At 37.5% G+C, this 26,094-nt stretch overlaps 1 protein-coding gene across 3 annotated transcripts in view; it reads left to right on the plus strand.

The window, feature by feature from the left end:
- The first annotated feature begins 863 nt into the window (after nucleotides 1-863).
- MXI1 (MAX interactor 1, dimerization protein) overlaps nucleotides 864-26,094 on the plus strand; it is a 75,955-nt gene continuing 50,724 nt past the window's right edge. The window contains exons 1-2 of one of the 3 annotated variants that reach the window (XM_081955820.1): nucleotides 864-3,516; nucleotides 14,532-14,664. In XM_081955820.1, coding sequence (XP_081811946.1) covers nucleotides 3,282-3,516; nucleotides 14,532-14,664 — 368 coding nt within the window. In that variant the 5' untranslated portion in view covers nucleotides 864-3,281. Of the gene's footprint in view, nucleotides 3,517-13,226; nucleotides 13,896-14,531; nucleotides 14,665-26,094 lie in introns of those variants that run through there. The other 2 variants (XM_081955819.1, XM_081955821.1) reach the window with 2 other exon arrangements.

Below are 26,094 nucleotides of genomic sequence, written 5' to 3' on the forward strand. Positions count from 1 at the left end.
CATGTTGCAACCACATTAGTGATTGAAAATCTGGTTCCAACCACCATCGTTAAGTGAGGACAAGTTGTATTTGAAACCAAAATAAACCAAGTGTTCTTATGCTGCAGCAGCCTGGAGGTTGTGAGCAGTTCTTCCCCCATTTAGAAGAATTCCTGCTTCATCATTAAAGTATTATAAGAGGAAAGGGCCTTAGATCTTTTTTTATCTCCCCCATAGACACGCCTGGGATATTTGGGCAAATAATCAAATACTGTGTGAAATAAAGACATGGATTGGAATATGTACAAAAGTACATTTGTTTTCCTCTAGTATGAATTGGGACAGGAGAAGGGCAATTATTTTTACTTCTTGTTTTGAGTTTCAAGATGAGTATTAATCTTCAAACCACATTTGAAGCATTAGGGAGTGGAAAAAACAGTATGGAACTGCCCTGATATTCTTGGTGGTACTAAAGCAGAAGCATTTGGTAGACTTCTAATGTTGGCTGCCCTTTTCGAAAATTGCATAAACCTGAAATGGGAGGGGGAGGTTGTGAGTACTCAAAATGATTGCCAAAGAGGTCTTGCCTATTCACAAAATGGCAAAAGTGTCTTCTATAATAAATGTACCAGAGGTTGTAATCAGCCGGTTAGCACCTGGCTTGGGTCATTGAACTGGTAGCGACCGCTGGCTGGGCCTGCCCCCCAGTCTGGTCACCGCCAAACGCTCGCTTGCCTGCCCACCTGCTCACACTTGCTCGCCCCACCTGGAGCTCACCCCGCTCATCCCAGCCCTATATATAATAATAATAATAATAATAATAATAATAATAATAATAATAATAATAATAATAATAATAATAATAATAATAAACTTTTATTTCTAGACCGCACCCTTTCCTAGGCAGGACTCGGGGCGGTGTACAGTCATGTTAAAACCATATACAAATACATAGACATGAACGTAGACGTAGACGTAGACGGAGGAGGTAAAAAATATACTGTACAATTCATTAGTTAAAATACAAATACAATTAAAATTCCCTTAAAAATTCCCCAATAAAATGTTTGCCAGGAGGTGGAAGATGGAACTATCAATCGGCTAAGCCAGCTAGTCGGAACAGGTGAGTCTTGAGCTTCTGTCGGAAGGAGCGGAGGTCGTTAGTAGTTCTAATATCGCTTTTGCCTTCGCTTCATGCCCACAGAACCGCTGGGGGGAAAATTTGAATCCCACTACTGAAATGTACTAACTTTTACTGTAACATACTTTGGCTGCACTCAGATGACCCAACAGCATAAAACATATTGAACATTTTAACTCTTTCTTCCTATCTAGTAGTTGTTCAGAATTTTGCAGTCCTGAGTCAGTTATCTTAGGATGCATCCACTTAGCACCACAACATTATGAGAAATAAAACTGGTGTTGCTTTTTGTCATCTTCTCTATTACCTCAAAAATGTTCCACATTAAACCAATATATCTTCAACTTTCTTTCTGGACAGAGTGACACATTTACAGAATAAAACCCCCAAATTAGCATGGTTATTGTCTTTGAAAGTATGCCAGCCCGAATGAATCAAAGGCATACCTGGAAAAGTAATTGCCAAACATAGTGATATTTCCTTTTTCCTTGTATTTTGCTGCTTTTCCATGTTTCATCAGATTCTTTGCAACTATTGGTAGTCCTCAACTTATGACTATTCATTTAAAATAATTCAAAGATGCAATAAGAAAAAGTGATTTATGATCTGTCCTTGCACTTATGACCATCATACCACCTTCATGATCATGTGATCACAATTTGGAAGCTTGGCAAACAGCTTGCATTTATGAGCTGTATTAGTATCATTAAAGTTAAACAATTACCATCTGTGATCTGCCCATCCACTTCCAGCAAAACAAGTCAATTGGAAAGGTTGGTTTCATTTAATGACCATGTGATTTGCTTTACAACCATTCTAAAAGTGGTAGTCAAATCTGATCCGATCACATGTTTTGACTTACGACCACAATGACTTATGACAGATAATTCTGATCCCAATTGTGGTTATAGGTTGAGAAGTACCTGTATAGTATATTTCTGGATTAGGTTTATCACTTTAACAATAACACAACGCCAGTTATATTCATGTGACTGTATGTTGTATTTATCACAGGCCTTTTTTTCTTTTTCTGTCCATAAACGAATGGTCTCAAAATGAAGTTCATATCTATCAGATGCAAATCTCTTTCCCTAGGCTTAAATTTTTAGTGAAAGATTTTCTTTTTTTTCTCCGGCCTAATAAGGAAATACAGGGGAGGAAGCCTTTTAATGTGATTCCAGACTAAAGGACTTTCTTAATTCTGCGGAAAAAGCCATTTTCCGAAACAATATTTCACAAACAATATTTCGTTTTCCAGGATTTTGGAGATTCCCAACCAATCAGTGGCTGTGATCTTCCCTTTTCTGTCTCCAGCAGAGAGAGGTGGAGGAGGACGAATATGCCTCTGCATAGTATGTGATCCTGAGCCATGCTTCATTCTAGGAACTGTCCATTCTGTTTGACAGAAGACACTTTCTTCCTCATGAGGATGGGGCTCCAGAATAAGGTGCGGAGAGGCAGGTGACATTCACAACAGTAATCATAACACCTAAGCAAGATACAAATAGGATTTTAAATATGGTGTTTATCTTTTTTAAACAATGCACATGGAGTTTAAGTGATTGTTTATTCAAAAATGTGGGCAATTTTTTAATGCAGTCTAACTTGTTCATTTTTCAGGTTTTTTTCTTTTTTTTTCCTGGATTTTCTCAATTGTCAGAAAGATATATGAGCAATTACAGTATTTTTTTCTTATCTTTCTCTTTCTATTTACCCCATTGACTGATTTTGAAGCAAGCTGTAACCTCCTTTGCATAATGAGCCATTTGGCTTTTTTCTCATGATTCTATATGTCTGAGGTTCTATATTTCTCAGATTCTACATTCCTGAATGCATAATGTTAAACTGTAATTTTATGGGTTTCATCCAATTGAGCTTGCCTCTGCTTCCCTTGTTTCTTACGGTGTTGAAAGTGACGTACAGTATACTCTACCCTGACTATTGTACTGTAAGTAAACCAGACTCTTCCATTGCCACTTTAAAAAAAATGTATACAGGAAAATGCTAGCATTAGGACCTGCGCGGAGTCTTTGAATCAAGAGGTCTCTTGATTCATTCAATCTCTCTTAGACATTCACACACATACACACAAACTGCAACAAGAGGAGGAAAGTCGGCCAAAAGGGCTTTAAACATTTCAAAGTTTCCATTTGCAGAAGCAATGGGGAAACGTGGCAGGCCAAGGAAAGAACTCAGATGTGAAGGTGATGCTGGGAAAGCTGTTCTAGGGCAGCAGCAACTGCCAGTGATAGATAATACGTCCAGGTGCCCGTTCAGTGACATTTTCAACACCAGCAGTGAGGACTCCATGGAGAAGATCAACACTTTCCTACAGAATGTGCAGATTTTGCTGGAAGCAGCCAGCTACCTGGAGCAAATCGAGAAAGAAAACAAAAGTAAGTGGAGTTTTGATTTTCATTGGCTCCTTCTGCTGCTTCTTTACACGCAAACATGTATTAAAAGCTAGGCATGTATAACAACAACAGAAAATAAAAACAAATGTTTATGAAGATGCAACAAGACAGTCTATAGAGCTGAACCTGCAGATGAGACTCTTTCAATCTTTTAACCCTGTCCTAGGTCCAGTGGAATTTATGTGCCTGCCAAGGGATTTCATTAGAAAATATTCTTAGTTTGTTTTTGTTCGGTTTTCTTAAAAGCAAAACAAAACATAACCACCACAACATTAGTTACAAAGTGATCCAGAGCAACGCTGTCATGTTAGAAGTACATTTCGATTTACGGATATGTGTGTTTGTGAAGTGTCATGTCCCCATAAAAGGCTCTTAATGTGTCAAAAGAGGGGTTGGGGGGGTATCGAAAACTGACCAAACTAGGAGATGGGGGAGGGGAGACCACGCAAAGCAAACTTTATGATCCTCTGGGTAGACAAACAGAAAACACTTTCAGGTTTTTTAGATGGCAAGAGGGAAAAAGGCTTGTTTATCATTTTCAACTCTCGCTTCCTTCTCCTCCCCCCTCCCTGCAAACCCAAGAGATCGTGATTCTCTCCTCCTTAAAGAAAACGTCGCCGAGTATTCTGTGAAAAGAACAAAAGGGGAAATAAAAATACACACACACACACACAAACACACACGCATACCCCCCCTTGTGGAAAAGGATTTCCCCAACCCCCCTCCCCCTCCTTGCTTAATGTTGCTGTCAGCGAAAAAGAATAATCCATACAGAAACGCTCGTTTGCAGCGTCTTTTGAGCAGCCTCCTGGATAGAACAATAAATAAGCCAGGAACAATTTTTAACCAGCAGGGCTGGCGTTTCATCTAGTAGTTTAGCAACAGCGAAGGTCAGGAGGAAGAAAAATAAAGAAAGCGTTGCATCGCGTCAACCCCTGCAGTGGGAAGGAGGGGGGGAGGGGAGAAAGGGGAGAATCTAACTCTCCTTTGGCTTTGAGTTTATTATTTGTATGTGTCAACCTCACCCCCCCCCCCCCGCGCGCGATCCTTTGCTTTACAAATCGCCGGACAAATATGGGTACCCCCCTCCTCCTCCTGTCACCCCTCTCCGTAGTGTAAATTTCCATTGCAGTTCAAGTAGCTTAGCCTTTTGTTGACCGCCCTCTTTTTCTTTCTTTCTTTCTTCCCTTGCTCTTCCCCATCTTTTTCATGAATAAGTGGAGATGTGGCCATTGTTTCCGGGAGGACTGGGTAGTCGGTGCGAAGACTTCACAAAGCCTTTTCTCTCCCCCCCCCTTTCCAGTTTTGCAATGGCTAACACGCTCGCCTGTCATCAATGGGAGTATTATTATTTTTAAACAGCGCCCTTTGGGCTTTCTGGTCAATCCGGTTCTTGCCGCGGCACCCTGACTTTTTTTATGTTTTAGGATTGAGGTGCAAGGGCCTTTTGGCTTCCGCGCAACGCAATCGCTAAAAGAAGAGACTGGCTGCCAAGTCCTCCCCCCACCCCCCCCTCTTGGGAAGTCACGTAGGCAAAGAGCGAACTAGCCAGGTAGCCAAGCGAAAGGAGGCGGCGCCGAGTAGTCCTCTAGCTGCCAGTCGGCCAAAGTGGGACTATAATCAGTTTATACCGGCCATCTCGTTTCCTCAGAACCGGAGATGGTGCAGATAGAACTAGGTCAAGCTTGGCCTCCGTTGTTTTCCCCGCTCCCCGAAGCCAGACGTGCACAAAAGCATCCCTCTTCCCCCACCCCCACCAAAGAGAGCTCAGTCGGGTCTTTAGGCGTTTTCCCTTTTTTCTGACTTCGTCACAAGCTGCCCCGTTTTTGCTGCTGCAGAAAACAAAGAGAAAGAGAGGAAAAACAAACGGGCGCGACCCCCCCCCCCTTTCAAGCCAAGTCAAAAGCCACAAAAAACTACAACGCAGGTCCTTGCCTACTTTCGGTAGGAAACTCCCCCCCCCCCCATATAATTTGAACAGGGGTTGCGGGGCGGCGGCGAAGTGAACTCGGTCGTAAATATTTCCAAGAATGTGCGGTTTTTGTAACTTCAGGTGTTAAAATGTTTTTTTTTTAAAAAAAATATCGGATTATTACAAGACCCGGGTCTCCTCCACGGCCACCTCATTTATCTGAATTCACCGTATCCCGTCCAGAAATATTTCTCTGCTTTAGAAACCCGAGATCCTGATGAACATCAACGTCATCTCGGATCTATAAGTTTTTGGATGCTCTCCAGGTCGTTTGAACAAAACAGGAGCGAGGTGGCGGCCTCGGCTTGGTTTCAGCAATCAACATCTCGGTGGAAAACACAACTCCGTCGGGCTGCCAACGTGTGTATTTCTTATGTCCGCGTCCCCCCTCCCCCCTCCCAATCGAGGAACGAGACTCGCGGAGATTTTGCACGTTTTACAAATCGGCAGGCTAATTGGTGTTGCTCCACATCTGCGTTTCAGAGTTGCACAGTGACTTAGGTTTCAGGGCAACCCACGCGTTTGAATTTTCCGTAAAACTTTTTTTTTCCTCCGTGGGAGCGGCCAGGGCAAGTCTTTTAAAAAAAACGTAAACAAGGCATGCACATTTAACAGCCTCTCGAAATCCCAACCCCCACATTCTTCTTAAAGTTTCACCGAGGCAAAAACAAACGGCGCTGCCTCGGGTGCACTCTGACCCGCCTGGCTAGCTTACAGTATAATCAGTCTCGGCTCCTCCTCCTTCTTAGAACCACATGGTTTCCACATGGAGACAAACTCCTCTCTTTCCATTGGTTCTACTCTAATCCGGGGGGCGTGATTATTTCAAGCCATTGCGCCAATGAGGCGCTCTCTTATCCCTATGATGTCACGCGTTGCTGAGCCTGAAGATCAATGGGAGGAGTCTGGAATAGAGCGGTGTGTCCTTGTTGGGAGTTGTGGTCAGATGATGTCATAGTTTCAGGTTTAAAGCGACAGCGCTCTGCTTTGCGCTCACAGCGTTTCCAAGTTGAAGATTCACAACAACAATAAGGGCCTGAACGGGTGCCACGAATTCCGATCCTTTCTTGCTTGGGCAGCGATACGGGCAGTGGCAGATTCGTACAAGATTGCAAAGCAAGGGATTAAGCGTCTTTTACTTTGCCTGTATCAGCGAAGTTGTTCCTAAAATATTTGCCCCCAATATGTGTTTATGCATATAGAGAGCGAGACATTTGTGCTTTGTTAAGGAATATAAGTTATTTGTTTGAAAGGCGTGGGGTGTTATTTTCACTTCTGTATTTACTTTTCCTTAAGCAGGATTTATATCCTTCAAGTTAAACTATCAGAAACGAATATGGCTCTCTAAAAGTTTCCAGGATGTTTGCAGTTTTACAGCACACTTTGCTTTTAATTTAGTGCAATGTTAAAGGCTTATGAGTCCAGGCCATTATTGCAACTGCTGGTATGGAAAGGACAATTGCTAACTTGCAGTTGCCTCTTGTTTACCAGTTGCCCATTTAGTATTGTTTTTTTCCTATACCAAACAAAGACAGGATCAACCTGGAGTTTTGCAACTTTTTATGTTGCTTATTCTTTGCTTTAGTGTAAATTGGATTATTTGGCATGCAAGTGTTCATTGGGTATTACATCTCCCTGAACAGCAAAACCTTTAATTGTACTAGAAAGTTGAGCAAAATTATGTGCAAATGGGCAAGAGGGAAAAAATAGCAATAGCAATAACTATTATTCTGTACTTGCTTTCAAGCACCTAATGCTTATAAACCCAAAATGTAACAATTACAGGCATAATCACAGCTTCATAAATCCATTTGACAATGGTTTAATATTTGTGCTGATTAAAGTTGTATTTCACATTGTAGGCCATCACTTTTTTCTTGTGTATTTTAAATAAAGCAATGTTATTTGCAGCATGGTACTATTTACTATAGCTTTAGTTTTAGTGTAAGACTTATGTTTGTATATCCAAAAGGAAAGGTGAAAGATATTGCTATATTCAGCAAAGAAAAACAGCTGTACTGGCTACAGTAAAAATCAGGAAAAATGCCTCTGTATTCATTACAGAACAATTTACTCATGCAAAAAAATGTTTTGTTACATAGGATATATGCAAGAATAATTGTTTTTCTCCAGACATCGTTGATCAATATGCCCAAAGCTAGTTATAAAAGCTTTTAGTTGTTCATTTGGGAGGTTATAAAGAGAATCATAACATGATTGTAACAATGATTTTTAAGTATGTGACACAAGCTACTGCAACTGTGTACGTGATGCACCAGGGCTACACTTCAAATTTTGGGACATCCACAGTTGATTAAGAGAGGTGATTTTTAGGAGTTGAATTTCTACTTGCTCTGGAGGGCAGCAGATTGGGAAAGAATGATTGCAAATAATACAGAAAATGACTTCATAACATTTATAATATTACACTACATGCCTAAAATTGCCTAGTCTTATTATTAACATTAATACTGCAATTGGCTTTCCATACCTTTGACAATACTGCATTTGTTTCTGATGTATACTGATAAATTCATTACAAGAAAATATTTTATATATTAAAGTACGCATGTGTGTAATGAAACAGCATAATGCATTACTGTTAAATTTTGTACTCCAGTCCTGCAATTACAGTGAGTTGTAAAATATCAAAGCTTTAAAACTTGTGATTTTATAAATGTTACTGGGCTCAACCATTAAAATATATAAATGAAAAGTATTTGAGTTCTGCTTAAATATTGATTTTTCAAATTGGCATGATAAGATAACACAAGTTTTGTAACAAATGTTAAACTGGTAATTTTTTTAGATCATTGCCAAAATCTCACTTTGTAGCTGAAGGCATCTGTAGCTGTGAAATCGAATGACTTTTCTTTAAAAGTTGTTCTTTTAGAAGTCTGAATAAAAAGAAATAAGAAAAAAAACACAGGGTAATAGTTAGGTGAAAATAGAAAATGAATCCCCCACAAAAACAGAAGGAATAAACAGCAAATCCACATTAAATTTCTGCTATGGAAATGTTCTCCATTAATAACTACAAATGAGCAAAACCCGAAACAACTGAAATTAAGCATCCTTTTAACAAATGCTTAAAATGAGAAAAACTGCTATATAAAAACTTCTTTATCAATATGGTTGTGTAATGCTTTTGAATTTAAGACAGTATGTTCAGAGTGTGTAGGTATGCACAAAGCAATTTGTCTTCAGTTCTTTCAAATCCTTCAAACTTTTTTTTTGGTCTTAGAACATGAAATGTTGAATAGCCATAGTGACTTCATGTAGAAATCTGCCACACGAATATAAAGTTTTAACATCCTTCTCTTTGAAAGCATGACGGTGAAATGGCCCTGAGGAAAGAACTGCAAAGGGTTGTTTATGAAGAGTGCTCAGCTATTGTCAGGGATATCCAGAAAGGTCAACATGGCAGCCATTGCCAAATGATCCAAGCTCCACCCCTTTTTTTACATGTATCTATCTAGTGAATAGATGAAAAAGGAGATGATTCAATTGTTCAGTCCAGACTGCCACCATTTTGATGTTGTTTACCTTCCCTCCAGATCTCTTGGAAATTGACATCAAATCTATTATGAGTTTCATGACTTTTATTTTTATGATCATAATATCACGTGGACTCAACTTTTTGCAGAAAACAGGGCTGTTTTAATGTTACTCACTTTGCAACCATCAAATTCTTTCTAGGCCTCTAGCAATTTTTATACAGCTTAGAGCCTTGTACAAAGAATGGCATTGTTTATCTTCAAGTAGAAGCATTTCACTAATAAAGAGATTGTCCAGAAGGTATAGCAAAATAATTTGTGGCTTCAATTACAGTGCTAGCCATGAAGGGTAACCTTGCTTGCTTTTTTTATATGCCACTGATGTATAGTGAACTTATTATTTACACAGACAATGATAACAATTATTCAGAATAAAAGAGATGCTCTTGCTTGTAAACCTTTGAATTTTAGCACCTGGATAATTAGGAAGGAAACTTGTTATTTCCCCCAATGCTTCAGGAAAAGAATTAACATTTAGTTAATGTACTTTATTGCATATATATACTTTGATATTATTGAAATAAAATAGAAGATTGTAGTTTAAGTTCTTCCTTCACAATCACCTTTTCTTAATTCATAGGCTAAAATCTTGCAGTTTTTGTTAAAGAGTTGTTTTAGTGTAGCCTAAAAGCAAAGTAACTGGATGGTAATAGTAATTATTTGTTTCTTTATTTACTTAGTTATTTAGGAGACAGAGCTGACAGGAGCAAAATTATTAAGCTACTGGAAATCTTATGTTATTCTTGAATTGCATCTGGTATGGAATAAACGTGATGCTTTCAAGGGTGTGATCCATTCTTTGAATATTTTGAAGAATAAAATAGTATGCTTTAGGAAATAAAAATAGTTGATTAGGTCATACATGGTCCTATCTGTGGTAATCATTTTCAGCAAGTACATTATAATGCTTTTCAAATTATACTTTATATTTTATGTTTCATTTTTTTCCTCTATAATCCTAATAGCCTGCCAAGTAATAATGTTGGATATAACTGAGGAACAAAAATGTGGATGAAGTAACCAGAGGGAAAATATTAGTTAAAATGTTTGATCAGTAATTATTGCTGAATTTGGAAGTGAAATATGGTTTATTCATGCTAATTTGTAAGAATATCAATAGAATTAATGTTCTTTGTACTGCTACAAACAGCATTTTTGGAAGATCCCTTAAAGAATTTTCCCAAAATTTCTTCCCAGACTTTGGATCTGCTTTCTCTGAAAAGCTATGGAACATCACAAGCTACAGTTATATAAAAAAGGGAAATAATATAGGCTAACCAGTGGATTGTGAAGTAGCAAGTTTGGATAGCACTAGATGACACCAATGAGTTTTCTGTCCTCTTTGCTGCCATCTAGGAGTGATAGCTGTTTGCAGTCCAGATTTGATAGTCCCAGTAATCTCACTCACTCAGTTAGCTTTACTATTAAATTGACAGGGATAGGATTTCAATATAAATAAACCTATTGACTTACTAACATATATTATTGTTATATAATTTGCAAATAAATTCTTTCCAAATCAGCCAATGTGATTGATTGGGTTTTTTTTAACATTTTGTCTCTCATAGTTGAGGTCTACCTATGATGCCAATTACAGGCCTCTCTCATCTTTTTAAGTGGGAGAACTTGCACAATTGGTGGCTGACTAAATACTTTTTTGCCCCACTGTATATCATGTGGTCTAATCAATTTTGGAAGTATGATAACCATAAACTGCAATAAGAACTATTTCAGAATAATATTCTATTTCCCAAACCTTTTATAGTTTATAAAGAATATTCCTTTATGTATTCCTATGAAATCCTAGAGCCAAATGATCTACCACATCATGATGAAACTTGCCTATGCAAAAATCTTTAAACCACTAAGTAATATGACTTAATTTGGCTTCTATTGACTTGATGCATAAGGTGCTTCCAGACAGAGCTTCTAGCACTATCAATCAAAAGCTACCATGTAACTTAAAAAAAAACCTAAATACAGTACTGCACTTTGGAAAGAAAAACAATGGAGAAGTTGATGGGAAAAGACAGATTAAGTGGAGTATGTCAGGATCCTTTTTACAAGTCAGTGAATAAGGCTGAATGATTATGTAAAAGCTCCATCTAGAACAAGCATTATTGAACATCATAAAGTTAATGTTCAAATTTACTAATATTGTGTAAAAATAATCACATTTTGTTTACTTAGGATTCTGTCTTAATGATAATTGTGGAAATAGATCTGAATGTACCTTGGAGTAGTCTTCACTTCTGGTGACTTACAAGTGCCTGCTACATTTTTGGAAGTGGTTACCACTGCCCTTTTTCATGGGCTGAGATGGAGTGACTTGACCAAGTTACCCAGCTGAATTCATGCTTAATGCAGGATTGGAAGTCATGACTGTGTGGTTTCTAGCCTAGTACTTTAACCACTAACCCTCTTACGCGTGACCCTCTGTTTACAACCTTGTAATCCCTTAATTTGGGGTAGTTGGGACAACTGGATGGAGCCTTTGCATTCAGCCAGTAAACACTCTTATATATAAACTTTGAAAATTATTAGTAAGAAGTGTTTTGGATCTCAGGCAAATGTTACATATTACCTCTCTGCTATTCATCTAAAGTACTTCAGGTTTTTTCCTAGCTTTGAGACAAACCTGAAAAAGGACCACGGTTTAAAGGATTATATTAATTTTAATGAATGGCTTGCTTTAATCAGTAACTCCTTTTTAAAGGCTCCTATGTAAATCTGAAAACAATCAGACTGCTCTCATAGAAAGGACCTGCTAGGTTGCACATCTGCAAGTCTGAAGTGCTTCTGGGTTATTTTCATATGTGCTTAATATGGATGTGTGTATACTTATTTATTTCAGGAATAAAAATTACGTTGCTTTACAATTATTTTTGTTGAAACAATGTAAGATTCACAGTTTTCTTGCTAAAGGATAAAACTGAACATAGGGGACTGTTTATCTGGTGTCTGCAAAATACTTTCTGTACTCAATTATAAAAATATTATAACTGCTCAATTCAGCTTTTCATTCTGACCAGATTGCACATCATCTTCTTCCAACTTTTTACATTTCTCTGTGTTTCAATTAAAATTCAGTTTGCCTAGTAGTTTGTTTCAATTAAAATTCAGTTTCTCTATACAGGGAGATACATTTATGTTTTTATGTGGATTCTATTTTTTTCGCTAGCTTAAAGTATGATTCCATTAGTGATTTGAAGGATATTCGTATATTATTTGTTTTAAGATCAGAAACTATGCTTACTGTTTTTCCTGAAAACTGAGGTTTCCTACTATTTTGTTAGGTTTGTAATTATACTAATCACATCAGAGGAACTGTTCGCTGCAGTACATTACTCAGGGATTTTTTGAGAAAAGGAAATATTTTAGACATAGGGGTCATTCCGTAGAATGAATCACATAGGACTCTAAAACAGAAATAATTATTTTTGCTGTCTGTAACCGTAATAAACATTTGATTTGAAGTAACTGTTATTTCACATTAAAATTAATATCCAATAGGTACTTTAAATTACATTTGATGGAATTTCAGCTTCAAGCAAATATGTTTTCAGTTGTAGACCTACTTTAATTTTTAAAAGATGATTTGATTATAAATTATATTTTAGAAGTTTCTTGAAATAATTGCAGAGGTAAAGCAAAACAGGCATGTAGAATAGATTGTTTAATTGATGAATTTATTATTGCTATTATTGCTATGGTACCTTTGTGACTTGGCGACTTAAAACTGCGCAAATGGAGCAACCCATCAATATCAGTGGAACTTCTTTCCCAGTAGTTTATGCAATTAACGGTTTGAGGCTTAATAAATGCCCAAACTGATTATTTAGAGGGGAAGGCGCAAGACAAGTTGTCCATTAATCCTGGAATTCTGTTTATTACTAGACCAACCTTCATGGCCGCTATTTTCTGTAAACAAGGAAGGGATTTCCCCATCTTATCTCCGTGTCCGTAACCATACCAAGGGGAGGGCTGTATAAGCTTTTTTCGGTCCGAGCAGCATGCGTAACGTGGAAAAATGAAGCTTCCCATAATGCAAACGTGCACACGCGCCGCACTTGCAGAGAGAGAAAGCTGAAGAACTACATTTCCCAAATGTCATTGGGGCTGAAAGTCTCATGTGCGTCCCCTCCCCCTCCATGATTTCTAAGCGGAGGTAAACAAACTGTGAAAGAGGCAGGGACGTGCAGTGTCTGCTGCAGAAGGCGGAGAAAGCGATAGATCTTTGGGGGAGAGGGTTTGCACGATGGATGCATCGAGATAGAGGAGGCGAAAAGTGTGGGGCCACGAAGGAAAGGGGCAATAGGGGGCAGAATGCAGGAGTAGATTAAGAAGAGGTTAAAGGACAGATTAAATGTTTGGGGCACTGAGAAAAGGATATGAAGCTGGGTCGGGCGCAGTGCTAAAGATTTAAAGGAGAATAGCCAAGACCAAAGGGGGAGACAGTCGGGACTAGGAGTTGTGGGAAGGGTCTCTGTTATTGCCTAAAGGTAAAGGAAAGAGATCTTTCTGAAGTAGGATGTGGCCATGAGTCAGGGCAACTGCTGCAGTAGTTGTTCAGTTCTTTTTTACGCCTCACTGATTAACTTCATAGAAGCAGGACAAGTTACTCGTTTCCTACCTTATCCTTTTTCTCTCTTGGGAAAATCAGAGAACTAAGGTCTATTTCACCCATAGTGCCAGGGGCAAGGCAGCAAAGTCCTCCTTCACAATTGTTCAGGGAAAGGTCTCATCCATCTCAAGGGCTATGGAGCGGGTAGAGATGATCAACATCCAGCGCCTTTTGGAAGCAGCCGAATACCTGGATCGCAGAGACCGAGGTAACATCTTTTGAGGAAGGGGCAGGAATTGAGGTGGCCCATCCTCCTGGAAATAAGTTCAACTTAATTTGTTTTGAAAGAAGCAGTTGCTTGGGCAGAGAGGAAAAAATGGGGCTAAAGTGATTCACGTGTAATAGATGGAGAATTGTGAGCAGAGTGTCAGAATGACTTTTAATGTGCTCTTTATTTGATCAAGAAGTTTTGATACAGGCATTAAAGTTGTCTTGGAACATACACTGCAGAGCCAGTTTGGGATAGTGATTAATATCACTAGTATATACAAAGTGGGAGAGTGTAACATCTAGTGCTCTTCTTAGGCAATGAAATCAGTTTGCTGACATTGGGCCGTTCGCTCTTTCTCAGCCTTAGGAAGAAGGCAATGGGAAACCACTTCTGAAAAAGAGAGAAAACTGCATGCAGTCACCAGGACTGACTCAAAGGGATTTGGACTCTGCTAATCAGCCTTATCTGAACAGGTGCATTGCCTGTGGTTTTTACGTCTGAGTGTTCTAACATTTGTTTAAAGCTGAGAGTGCTGCCTGAGAAGTCATTCAGGGCTCTGCTGGTGATGTCTTTGGAAAATACTGCTTCTTACTCACTGTTCCTTCTGTTTCCATTTGATCATAATTTATGCAGAGTGTGAACATGGGTATGCCTCAGCCTTCCCTTCCATGACAAGTCTTGGGCTGCAGGACCCAAAGCCACTGCAGAGACTGAGCCGGTCAAGAAAGCATAGCAGCGGAGGCAACAGCACAGGCACCACAAACAGGTAACAGCCTGAAAAGGACTTGAAAAGGGGGGGATTGTTACAATATATAGGCACAAATATTTCATGCATCTATCAGGGAGAATAGATTATATTTTATTTGGCACTTTTGCTGGAGTTCCCCTTTCCTCATAATCTTGCCTTTCCCAGCCCTTCATCATCTGCAAGTTTGTGGCTTTTAATAGAAGAATTGACCAATGTGGTATTGTGTTAGCTGCCTCTTTAAATCTTGCAGAACCAGCTTGTTAGCTGAGTACGTAATGCCTTGTTCCTGCAGGTTCCCTACGCTCATTTTATGTAACTTGCATCATCATTGAAAGCTTTCCCAAATAGCTGATTTTACTCCAGAGAGACTAATATTAATCTAGGGGGAAATCCTTTGCATTTTTATTCTGAAACATATTCCACTGTATTCAGTGGAGATATGGGGATTCCACACCCCTCTGCCCAGGGATGTATGTTAAGTCCCTAGTTTAAATATTTTCACTTAGGGAGCAAAAACAGACTTGGAGTTTTAGATTAAGTCATATTTGCTTGAAAACCATTTGAAGATGTTGTTTTATAATGTATTGTTTTTGTGCAGACTTTTTCATTTTTGGTAAAATGTAATTTATAATCTGATGGATTATGAAACCTCACATTGAATAGTGTATTAGTCTGATAATAGAACCTGCTTTTCTGACCCCCGTGTGGCATGTTCTATGTACGTAATAATATCGGGCTAACAAACCAATTGATGGAAAGTGTGAGCAAAACAATTACAATATAATAGAGCTGTGTTCCAGGGGATGAATATATTTTGTAGATTTGCAGACTGCTTTATGCCAAAGGCTCACTTACTTGATTATAGCAACAATATTTTCCAAAGATACAATCTTTCTAGTGCTCTCTGTTGGCAATATATAAAACTTTTAATCAAATATGACTCTACCTTCTGAACAAAGAGCACTTGTTTACTTATTTAAATATGTAATTTGGATAATTTACTAAAAATTATTGTTGAAGAAACACAATATTAAAACTAAATTATGCCTTCAAAATTAGTCATTTCTAATACTGCAGTACCATACTTGCAATATCTGTAGTGACGACATTTCAGCTTCATCCCATGTCAAATGAAACAAAACAAGAAGTCACACAGCTTCATGTACAGGTAGTCAACTTACAACAGTTCATTTAGTGACTGTTCAAAGTTACAACGGTCCTGAAAAAAGTGACTTATGGTAGTTTTTCACACTTGCGACGTTTGTAGCATCTCCGTAGTCATACGATCAAAATTCAGACACTTAGGAACTGGTTCATACCTATGACCTTTGCTGTATCTCAAGGTCACGTGATCCCCTTTTGCGACCTTTTGATAAGCAAAATCAATGGGGAAGCCAGGTTCACTTAACAACCATGTTCTGTGCAGGGATTCACCTAACAACAATGACAAGAAAGGTCATAAAATGGGGCAAGACTCACTTAACAAATGTCTTACTTAACAACAGAAATTTTGGGCTCCATCGTGGTTGTAAGTCGAGGACTACTATACTTCTACAGATAGGTATTCTGCCTTAGATGTTGTTAATCAAGGAAAAAGGACCTCAATGAATTTTCCCCGTAATAATATGGGTATGGGGAAAATGTAAGAATGTGCAAAGTAAAGAGTTCCCTTGTTTTTATTCTTTTCCTTTTTTGTGTGCATATCTTACAGTGACTGTTTTAACAATAAACAAGTATTGTAAATAAACAAATGAGGATAGAAGAAGCAAAATTTGAAGTGCCACACATAAAGCCATCAAGTTTCAAGTTTCAAGTTTATTTGATTTATAGACCGCCCCCTCTCCCCGAAGGGACTCGGGGCAGTGTACAGGAATCACATTAAAAAACCGTATACAATAAATACTCTTAAAACCAGATTAAACCTAGAGCCCTGTACAAGTTATCAAAACTTAAGACATGACCTAAAACCAGCCCATCGAGTTTAAAAACTCCCATGGGGTGGGAAGCTGGAATTAGGCCAGGCCGGCTAAATTGAACAGGTGGGTTTTTAGCTTCTTGCGGAAGGAGCGGAGATCTGTAGTTGTTCTGATATCAGGGGGAAGGTCATTCCAGAGGGTCGGGCCCATCACAGAGAAGGCCCTTCCCCTGGGCGTCGCCCGCTGGCATAGCCTAGTGGACGGCACCCGGAGAAGTCCCTCTCTGTGTGAGCGGATCGGCCGAAGGGATGTATGGGGCAGGATGCGATCCTGCAAATACCTAGGTCCTGTGCCATGGAGCGCTTTAAAGATGATAGTCAACACCTTGAAACGCACCCGGAAGGCTCAATGGAAGGATCAATGGAATTGATTTTTATTTATTTATTAAAACATTTTTATACTGGCTAAATCACCAGGCTCAGGGTAGTGTGCAAAAGCAAATTATCATTAAAACATATGTCAAAGAGCTTGACACAATACAATGTGACCCCAAAGTACATATAGAAATGTGTAAAGGAATATAACAATAATAATAATGGCAGCCAAGTCACCACTGATCAAACTTTCTGCCTTGTGAGAGGTAATGAGGGAGGACCAAACATAGCCCTGGAGCTACATTGTTTTAAAATCATTAGGACTATTATAGAGAAAGTCATCTTTCTGCTCCACAATCTTTGTACCTCCCTTGCAGGAGTTTAAGGAGTCCCTGACATAACAGGCTGATCATTTGGAAAAAGATGAACCGTGATATAACTCAGAGCCATTCTGTAAAAGGTTTTACAGGTAAACAGTAACATTTGGAAGTCTATTGGTAAGCAGTGTAGCCATCAAAAATTGGTGTTATGTTGTAGTAGTCATTTGCCACTAGTTTGCTTACTGCATTCTGCTGTTAATTTCTGAGTTGGCCTCAAAAGCCACCCCATCTAGAGTACACTGCGTAGTCATTCCATGTGGTCATACTAGCATGGGTTACTTCCATCAGAACTTTCTGATCTTTTTTATAGCCAAAGTTAAAACTAGTGCATCAGTCTAGGCTGAGTGAAGGTTTAAATAAATACTCCTATTAATAGGGTAGTATAACTGCTACATTATTTATTTTGTATACATTAATGTATATAAATAGTATTCATTCTTTAGCCTCACATGGGAGTTTATGAAGATCGGTATTACATATGTAACAGTTCTGATATTTAAATGTTTTAAAAGCAAGAGGCAAGGAAGCATATATAGGGCAAACGAAAGAAAAATTGGGGCTCTGTTCTAAAAAAATTACCATTCTTATAACAATCATCCAGGAAAAAATATTTCAGGTAACTGGGTAGAATTGCTAGCCTTGGCACAAATTTGGTTGGTATCTTAGAAGGAAATAAACCTTTACAGAGCTCATTTATAATAGGATGTGTGTTTCTGCCATTCATAATGACACATAGAAGTCTGTTCTTTCAATATATTTTTCCACTGTCTGGTCTGCTGGTGCTAAGTTTATTGATGAGGCAAATATGTGGTCTGTACAATTTGGTTTGCAAAATATATACTTCAAAGAATTTGATATACAATTGCATTAATATTTGACTAAATTTAAAATAAAACGAATGGATTCCAGCAGCAACAGCTGAATTCTGGGACTAGTGGCACTGATCCATATTTATTTTTTATTTAATTTAAAAAATATTTATCCCTTAACAGCAGCAAGTTTTAGTTACATGTAATAATATACTATTATAGTAAATAGAATCAAACAATCAAACAATCAAAAGCTTCAACAACTAAAATAGTGGTGATAAACCTGTTAAAGTACCACAAAACAGAACCAAGGAAAATTCAGAACTTCATGTAAATAAGACAAGAATACATTTTATCATTTCTGTTGAATCATGTTTTTTTGACAGGGAAGACAACAACAAATGGTGAAATAAACTATTTGTAGTTTTGGAATTAATAGCTGTAGTTGTCTTAGTTGTTCTTTTGCTGTTTGACTCTGGCTTACTATGACTAAATGAGTTGAGAAGAGAGATTTTTTTTTCTCAGACCCCCCCCCCCCCCCGTCATAATTTGCACATTGCTGAGAGCACTTGAAATTTTCTTACTTTTCTTATTTTAACCTTTTTTATCCTAAATCACTTCAAGCAGTTTCCACTAGCTAGTCTCTGATACTAAAACTGAACACAGTATACATAGTAACCGGTTTTTGAAGTGATGAAAAATAGGCAAGGGGCGTACAAGATCTTTTTAGCCTCATAGTGTAAAGCACCATAATCCCCTTTTCTTGCTCAATTTTTAGTTGCTTCAATTGGATTTATATGGGAGTAAAGGCTGGTAAATTGCAATCTTAATAGTTCTTCCATAGCCAAAGAATTTTTGCATCGCAGGAAATAAAAACAAAGCAAAACTCCACATGTATGCAAACTGATGCTTTTTCCAATGCATAATCAGGGTTAATGAAATTTAAATGGGCTGTTGTGTAATCCAACAATCTAACTGGGTTCAGAAAAGGACACAACAAATTGAGGATAAGAACACTGACAGCTATTAGTAGAAACAGGAGGTACAACTTCATGCACAGCTTATATACAAAATATGGAAGCATGCAACTCAGAGTGAATTGCTTTCTGCAAATCTGGGATGGTTGTAAAATTCCATCCAAACATCTCAGTAGTGCTAAATGAATGTAGCGTTATAATATTTGAGGTAATAATTTTGACCAATCATGTTCTAAATGTGTTTTATTTTTATTATTATCAATAATTTCTAGTGGTTGAGTCCATGGATGTTTTTCAAGAATGGCAAAAAAGAATGGGAAAGAAGAATAGAAGAAGTTTTTGTGTGTGTGGGGGGGGGTATATGCACGTGTGTATGTCTTAATTCTTACTGTGACTGTTTCTAATATTCAAAGCAGCTTAGTGTTTAAAACTGTTTTTTAAACAAAATAGTTTTTAATAGTTTATTTATGCATTTCTTATTTACCTTTCAAAGTCATAGTTTTAGAGCAAACTACAATATAAAATTGTAATTCAGAAATTATGACTATATCTTAAAATGTATGATATTTAAAAAACAAACTAATAAAAATAAGACCATGTAACCAATTAAAAACCAAAGGCAATAAATAAGCATATATTAAAATAAGTCTAGTTTTAACTAATCACATTTCTCTTGGAAGGGAATTTCTTAGACTAGTGATAATTTCAAACACAGCTCCCTCTCTGATATCCCTCTAAATGATGGGCCAATAAGTAGATCCTTTAGTAACGAAAGGATTAGTTACTCTTTTAGTTGGTCTGTGAGAGGTAGAGGTAGTTGGTCTATGGAAGAGGAAACAGAAGCAGAAAAGGAAGAGCTGCTGGTGATATAGGAGAAACAAAGAAGGCAAAGAGCCATTAATAACAAAAAAGGTTTCCTACCTCTTAGCAGGGGGAGAGAAAGGCAAGTTCTTTCATTACTCCTTTCCTCCCAGCAAAAGGGGTCAAAATTACTCTGTTTTTGCTGCTAATGGCACCAAAAATTGGAGTGATTTTCTCCTTTGTGGTGGTGGGGATGCATGCTTATGGCTCTTCCTTCTGCCTGAAAAAAAGGTTCAAAACTGCTGTGTTTGATTGCCATTACTGAAAATAGAGCAATTTTGAGTATGAGGGAGGCATTTGTACATGAGGTGTGTGTGTGTGTGTGTGTGTTTTCTACCTGAAAAAAAGGGGTTCAAAACTGCTGTGTTTGATTGCCATTACTGAAAATAGAGCAATTTTGAATATGAGGGAGGCATTTGTACATGAGGTGTGTGTGTGTGCGCGCGCGTGCACATGCGCGCGCACACACACACCACCATTTTGTGCTCAAGTCTTTCGCAGTTCATCAAAATCCAGATATGCCCAGAAATCTGAGAACATTAAATGCCCTGGGTTTCAATGTAAACATCAGCTTTGGGGGTTCAACGTAATTTGGGAATGGGATAACTGCTCCTTTATTACCCAGCAAGGCTGTGACACCTTTTGCCAGCCCAGCAAATATTTTTAAAAGGACAGAGGTAGAAATGATACTTATTGTGTTAAATGTACTTAAGCAGATGTAATATTTTAAAGTATAGCATCTGAGTCCTGTTGACTGATTTCATTCCTTACCTGGATGTAAGATCTATTGAAATCAGAAAAAAATAATTATAAGTAGGCTTATGTAAAACTAGAATGCTAGAAAAGTAGATACAATATATTACATGTAGATCCAACAGGCAACATATTAAGAGAGACATTAAGACAGTAAATTACTATAGAAGACATACTCAGAATAGGACTGCACCCAAGATTATACCAGAGACAATACTATATATGCATATCAGAATATGGAAAGATTAGTATGAATATGCATGACAAAGATTGCAGAGGAATAAGTGTGGCTGCATAATTTCAAAAACAAGTTCTATCAGCATGAAGGAGAAACATTACACTGACAAATATAATCTGCCACTGAGACTATTCTACTTTCCTTATTCTAATTTTCCAAATAATATCCAAAAATTGGTGTATTAGTTATTTTGTTGTTGCTCATTGTGAAGATTTCTATGTCTGGTGTTTGTAAATTCCATTTGTTTCCAGGCATATAAAATGGGTACTTGTTATCAAGCTTAATAAATAGCACTAGGCCAAAATGTCAGGTGTAGGCATTGTTTCATGAAATGTACTTTCCTCTGGATATCTTCTTGATATTTCCTATGAGCAAGGTATGGAATTTTGCATTAAACAATAAGTATTGATATAAAGGAAGATTTTTATCTTTATTGTAAAAAAAACCTGCAAACAAATTAATACTTCTTGCTCCAGTTCATCTGCCTTAAGAATAATCAACCCGAGTCTTTTCAGATGTTTTGAACAACAAATTTCATAAGGGCCTGCCAAATAGCCAAAGAAACCTTAAAACAAAAAGATTACTTAAATTTCTTGGTACTTTCTCCCCAGAAGTGGAGAAACCTTTCATTCAGGTTTTGTTTCAACAGGCTATCATATGCATAAGGGCACATATTTGTTACTATTATTATGTAATATGCCTGTTCATTGGACTGTTTTTATGTTGAGACAATCTGTCCTTATTTGTTCATCCTTGCTGTCCAGAATTGGTTAGATTGGGGCGGTCTCTGGTTGCTGTAAATAAATAATTAAATGAATTTCATTGAAAATAACATAGTACATGTGGCTAATAACTGGGTACATTCCTCTTTCCATTAATTTCTTAAACTAATAAGGAAGAAAGAGAGGGAGGAAGGGAGGGAGGAAAAGGATTTTATTTTCCCCTTATGATGTTGTTATAAAGACAAGCCCTGCCATCAGCCTGATGTTTGATTCTTGGTAAGAACTACACAGTGAAGTATATTTTTAAAATTAAAAATACATCATAGAAGCAAAAGAATCAATAGCCGCAAATTAGGCATGGAATGGTAGTGAGTAGAACTTAATTCAAATACATTTCCTTCCTCTGAAAAGAGTTACTTGCATATCTGAAATAGAACTTAATGGAAATTTTGGTAGTACAGTAGGTTCAAAAGTTTATTATTTATTTATTTATTTCTTCGCACTTCTAGACCGCCCCCTCTCCCAAAAGGGACTTGGGGCGGTGAAAAGTTCTATTTCCTTTTGTTGGAAAGAGTCTAGTGACACCTGGCATAAAGATTTAATATATTATTATGGTTTGTTGCACAGCCAGCCAGATGTTTAGACTGGAGTTGATATTTTTATCCACCTATTGAGTCCTTCTCAAGAACCTAGGATACGCAGATGCTGTTAGGTATCATCATAGAATGTAAGCTTTTCCAAGTTAAACTACCTTTTGCAATTCACAGTGATTTTGTCAAGTGTTGGTCCAGATATTGTTGTTGTTCTTAATAATCATGAAGTGTTTAAAAATCCAACCCAACTCAGAAATACATTTGTGGTGATGAGTGTTTCTTAATCTTTGTTCTTTGGAGTTCAATGTTCCATGAAGTTTAGAAGTGTTCTATGAATTGGTCTAAGAGAAGTTTTGCTCTGGGGTTTAGATCCATTTAGTGGGCCAAGAAATATTTTATCTATGAAAGAAGAGGAAGTATAGCTTTGGCATTCACGATAGCAACATATATGTTGCACTTTATGGTTTTCTGTAATAAGTCTCATTCTAGATATTGATGGAATGTGCAATTCAATTCAAAGTCATACATCTAAGTCTGTGATGGTGAACTTATGGCACGCGTGCCACAGGTGGCACACGGAACCATATTTGCAGCGCCTACGCGCACCTGCCATCTGATTTTCAGCCTTCCAGAGGACCGGGAGAGGACGTTTTTGCCCTCCCCAGACTTCAGGAAAGCCTCCGGAGCCTAGAGAAGGTGAAAAACAGGCCAAACGGGCGTTCATTCCCGAACTTCCGGCTAGGCTGTTTTTCGCTCTCCCCAGACTTCAGGAAAGCCTCCGGAGCCTAGGGAGGGTGAAAACTCCCCCCCTGTGCCCCCATGCATGGGGCCGCGCACACATGCACGGGGGGTGTCGCATGCACGGGGGATGGGTGGGGCACATGCATGTGCATGATAGTGTGTACACATACAATTTTGGCACGCCATTAGAAAAAGGTTTGCCATCACTGATCTAAGTAGTAAAATAAGTGTCTTGTATCCAAGAGAAAATAAAGACCATTATTGATATAAATGTTTTGTTTCAATAATTTTTCTTCATAAAAGAAGAGCATAGCAGTTTCTGTAAACCTCTTTAAAGATTTAAAGATGTTTAAAGTTTCATCACTTGATTTTTGGTAACGCTTTGATTCCATCAAGTTCTTGAAACATGTTGAGAACTCTTTGCTTAGCCTGGTGCTAGTAAAAAAAACCAAACTCCATAGTTTATATAAATAGCTGTTTGACTGAATTTCCCTGTAATAAACAGACAATATGTCCTTTCTACCTACCACTTCTAGTATAAATCAGAGAACTATTTTTATCAATTGCTAACATTGCAAATATATTTTGCATTTTTTCAAACATAGGTAATTTATCCATGCATCTAAAAAGCAAAATATGGATGATTACCTTGAGATACTTGTGGACATCTTTGCAGCTGTGCTCAACATTTGATGCAGTCCTTTCTCGCTCAGCATGCCATTTGTTCATTACAAGTGTATAATTCTATATCAGACCACAAAGTTAGTTATTGGTTTTAAGTGATAAACAGCCCTCTAATGTCAGGTGTAGTGTAAGCTACAGATAATTCTGTTCAGGATTGTCCCAAAATGTACACCAACCCTTGTTTCTGCTGGTTTATATCTATGCTAAATTAAGGGAGTTGTCAGCTCTTTAAATCTAGATTTGAACTTACACAGTTTGCAACCCACAAACTATACGGATAAATTACAAGTATTAGGGGATTCCGTTCTGAGCCCTAAATGTGCCAGATTCAAACTACCTTTTTCTATTTCAATTTTTATTTCTGATACCTATGGCAAAGAGAAGCACGTCATAAGCAATATTTTTCATAGAACTAGGCTGCTTGAGCTACTAACTTCTGTATGTATATTTTTCTTTTTGTTGGCCAAAAAAATAGGAGTGGTATATTTTTTTAGTGATATATTTTGGCTCCTTTTGCTTGTTTTCTAATGCAAGTGAAAACCAGCTTTAAGTGCTCAAATTCTGGTTGTTGTCTAGCCAAACATAATGAATATTTTGGTTGGGCAGCAAAAATTACTTGACCTTCCTGTTTTTCCAATGCTGAGAGTTTAGTGACTGCTTTTAATCCAGGGAGCTTTGGAAAACAGTTCAGTGTTGCTAACTTGCAGAAGATAATTTGATATATAATCCACCCTTGGGGTGGGTAGAACAGATGTGGTCATGTGGTATAGAAAATAAGGAACCCATCTAACATCATGTTACTGTTGATCCAAAAATTGGGTGACTAGTTTTTCCGTCTCAGCAATCTTACAGCTCTATTGGAAAGGTAGAAAATTGAAGAAGGAATATCTTGTTTATATAAGTGCAGGTATAAGCAAGAATGACAGGTTGCAATGTAGTCTGTTGTAATGACCTCCATTGGAGGTTGGATAATTTCAGATAGCATAGCTTTTTTGAACATCTGTAGGCAACCTGATAATTCCTATCAGGGTACTCATATGAGACCAACTGCAGTATCCACCCTTTGTTATCACAAATAGACTGCTTCTGACTCTTAGAATGTGAATGCTGCTATTGCTAGGTTTCAAGGACAGAAGTAGTAAGATGGTTTGGTTGACATTCTGTGTACTTTTTCTATGGGAACTATCTATAATTGCTAAAGTGCTGACATAGCCAAGTATTATATCCTCTCCTATGTAGAAAGTATACTACTAGATCATATAAAAGGTATACTATAACAGGTCATTAAAGCTAAGAAACCTAATTTGTAATGAAATAGGGAAACTTGTTATACTGAAGGAAAATCCAGAAATAAGGTATAACAAGCAGAGCTCTCTTGAACCCAGAAGGCTTTTATATGGTATAAAGCCATATACTGAATTCTAAATTATTTGCTGCCATCCCGCATATTCAAACCTTTCCATTTTATACATATAGCTCACATAAAACAAGTTAAAGCCAAAGTATGTTTACATGTCTTAGACCTTCAATTGCTCTCTCCCGTGTTCTTTTTCAGTGTATTTTGCTCAAAGCATTAAAAAATATCACCATAGGCAAAGTGTATCTATTAGCAATATTTTAATAGCCTCATATTCAGAACTGTAACTGTCTATATCAATAATGAAAATGAGATACAATACACAAGCTTTCAAGCACTAGATCAGATTTGTAATATTTGATTCTTTGTTTAATGTTGAGATACTTGAAAGTATTCTTTGTCTTTTTTTTTTAGGACTGTCTTATAAATAATATCTTAGCTTGGGTTTACCTTCCATTTCGCAAAAAGGTCTCAGAAAGAGTACTTCAAAACTCTAAGTCCTCTAAGCTATTGTGCTATAGAGATAAACTAGAAATTATTGGAAGTACATTTGAATATACAATATGTTCCTGACATATCAGTAGAAGATGATAACCACTAAAGATGAGGAATTTATAGAATTCTTATTCTACCCAAAGCTTTTTCCTGGAAGTACTTTTTCCTTATTTTAAGAGGTTCTTATAGAGAAGCTGCTTGGAAGTAAATGGCTGAAAGAGTAATCCTCTTGCACATTTTAAACACTAACGAAAGGCATTCAAATCTCCCCAACTACTTCCTTTGCCACACCAATTTTTAGTTTAATATCAGTTTTATCAGATCATCTGAGGAAGTTGTGAATTTCAGGATAATTAAGAAGATCCCTATGACTTACAACCACTTGCCAGTTTACTTATTCACCAAGCATTACTTTCCAAGCTTCTGTAGGGCTTAACTTTGATATTCATGAACCTTTGTTTCTAAAGGTCGTTTTTTCATCCCTAGAAACAACATATTTTATTTAAATAAGAAAACTGAGTTAAATATATGTCTTATTTACACTGACT

Source organism: Natrix helvetica, assembly GCF_964273705.1.
Source record: "Natrix helvetica genome assembly, chromosome: 5".
In the NCBI taxonomy this organism is placed as follows: Eukaryota; Metazoa; Chordata; class Lepidosauria; order Squamata; family Natricidae; genus Natrix; species Natrix helvetica.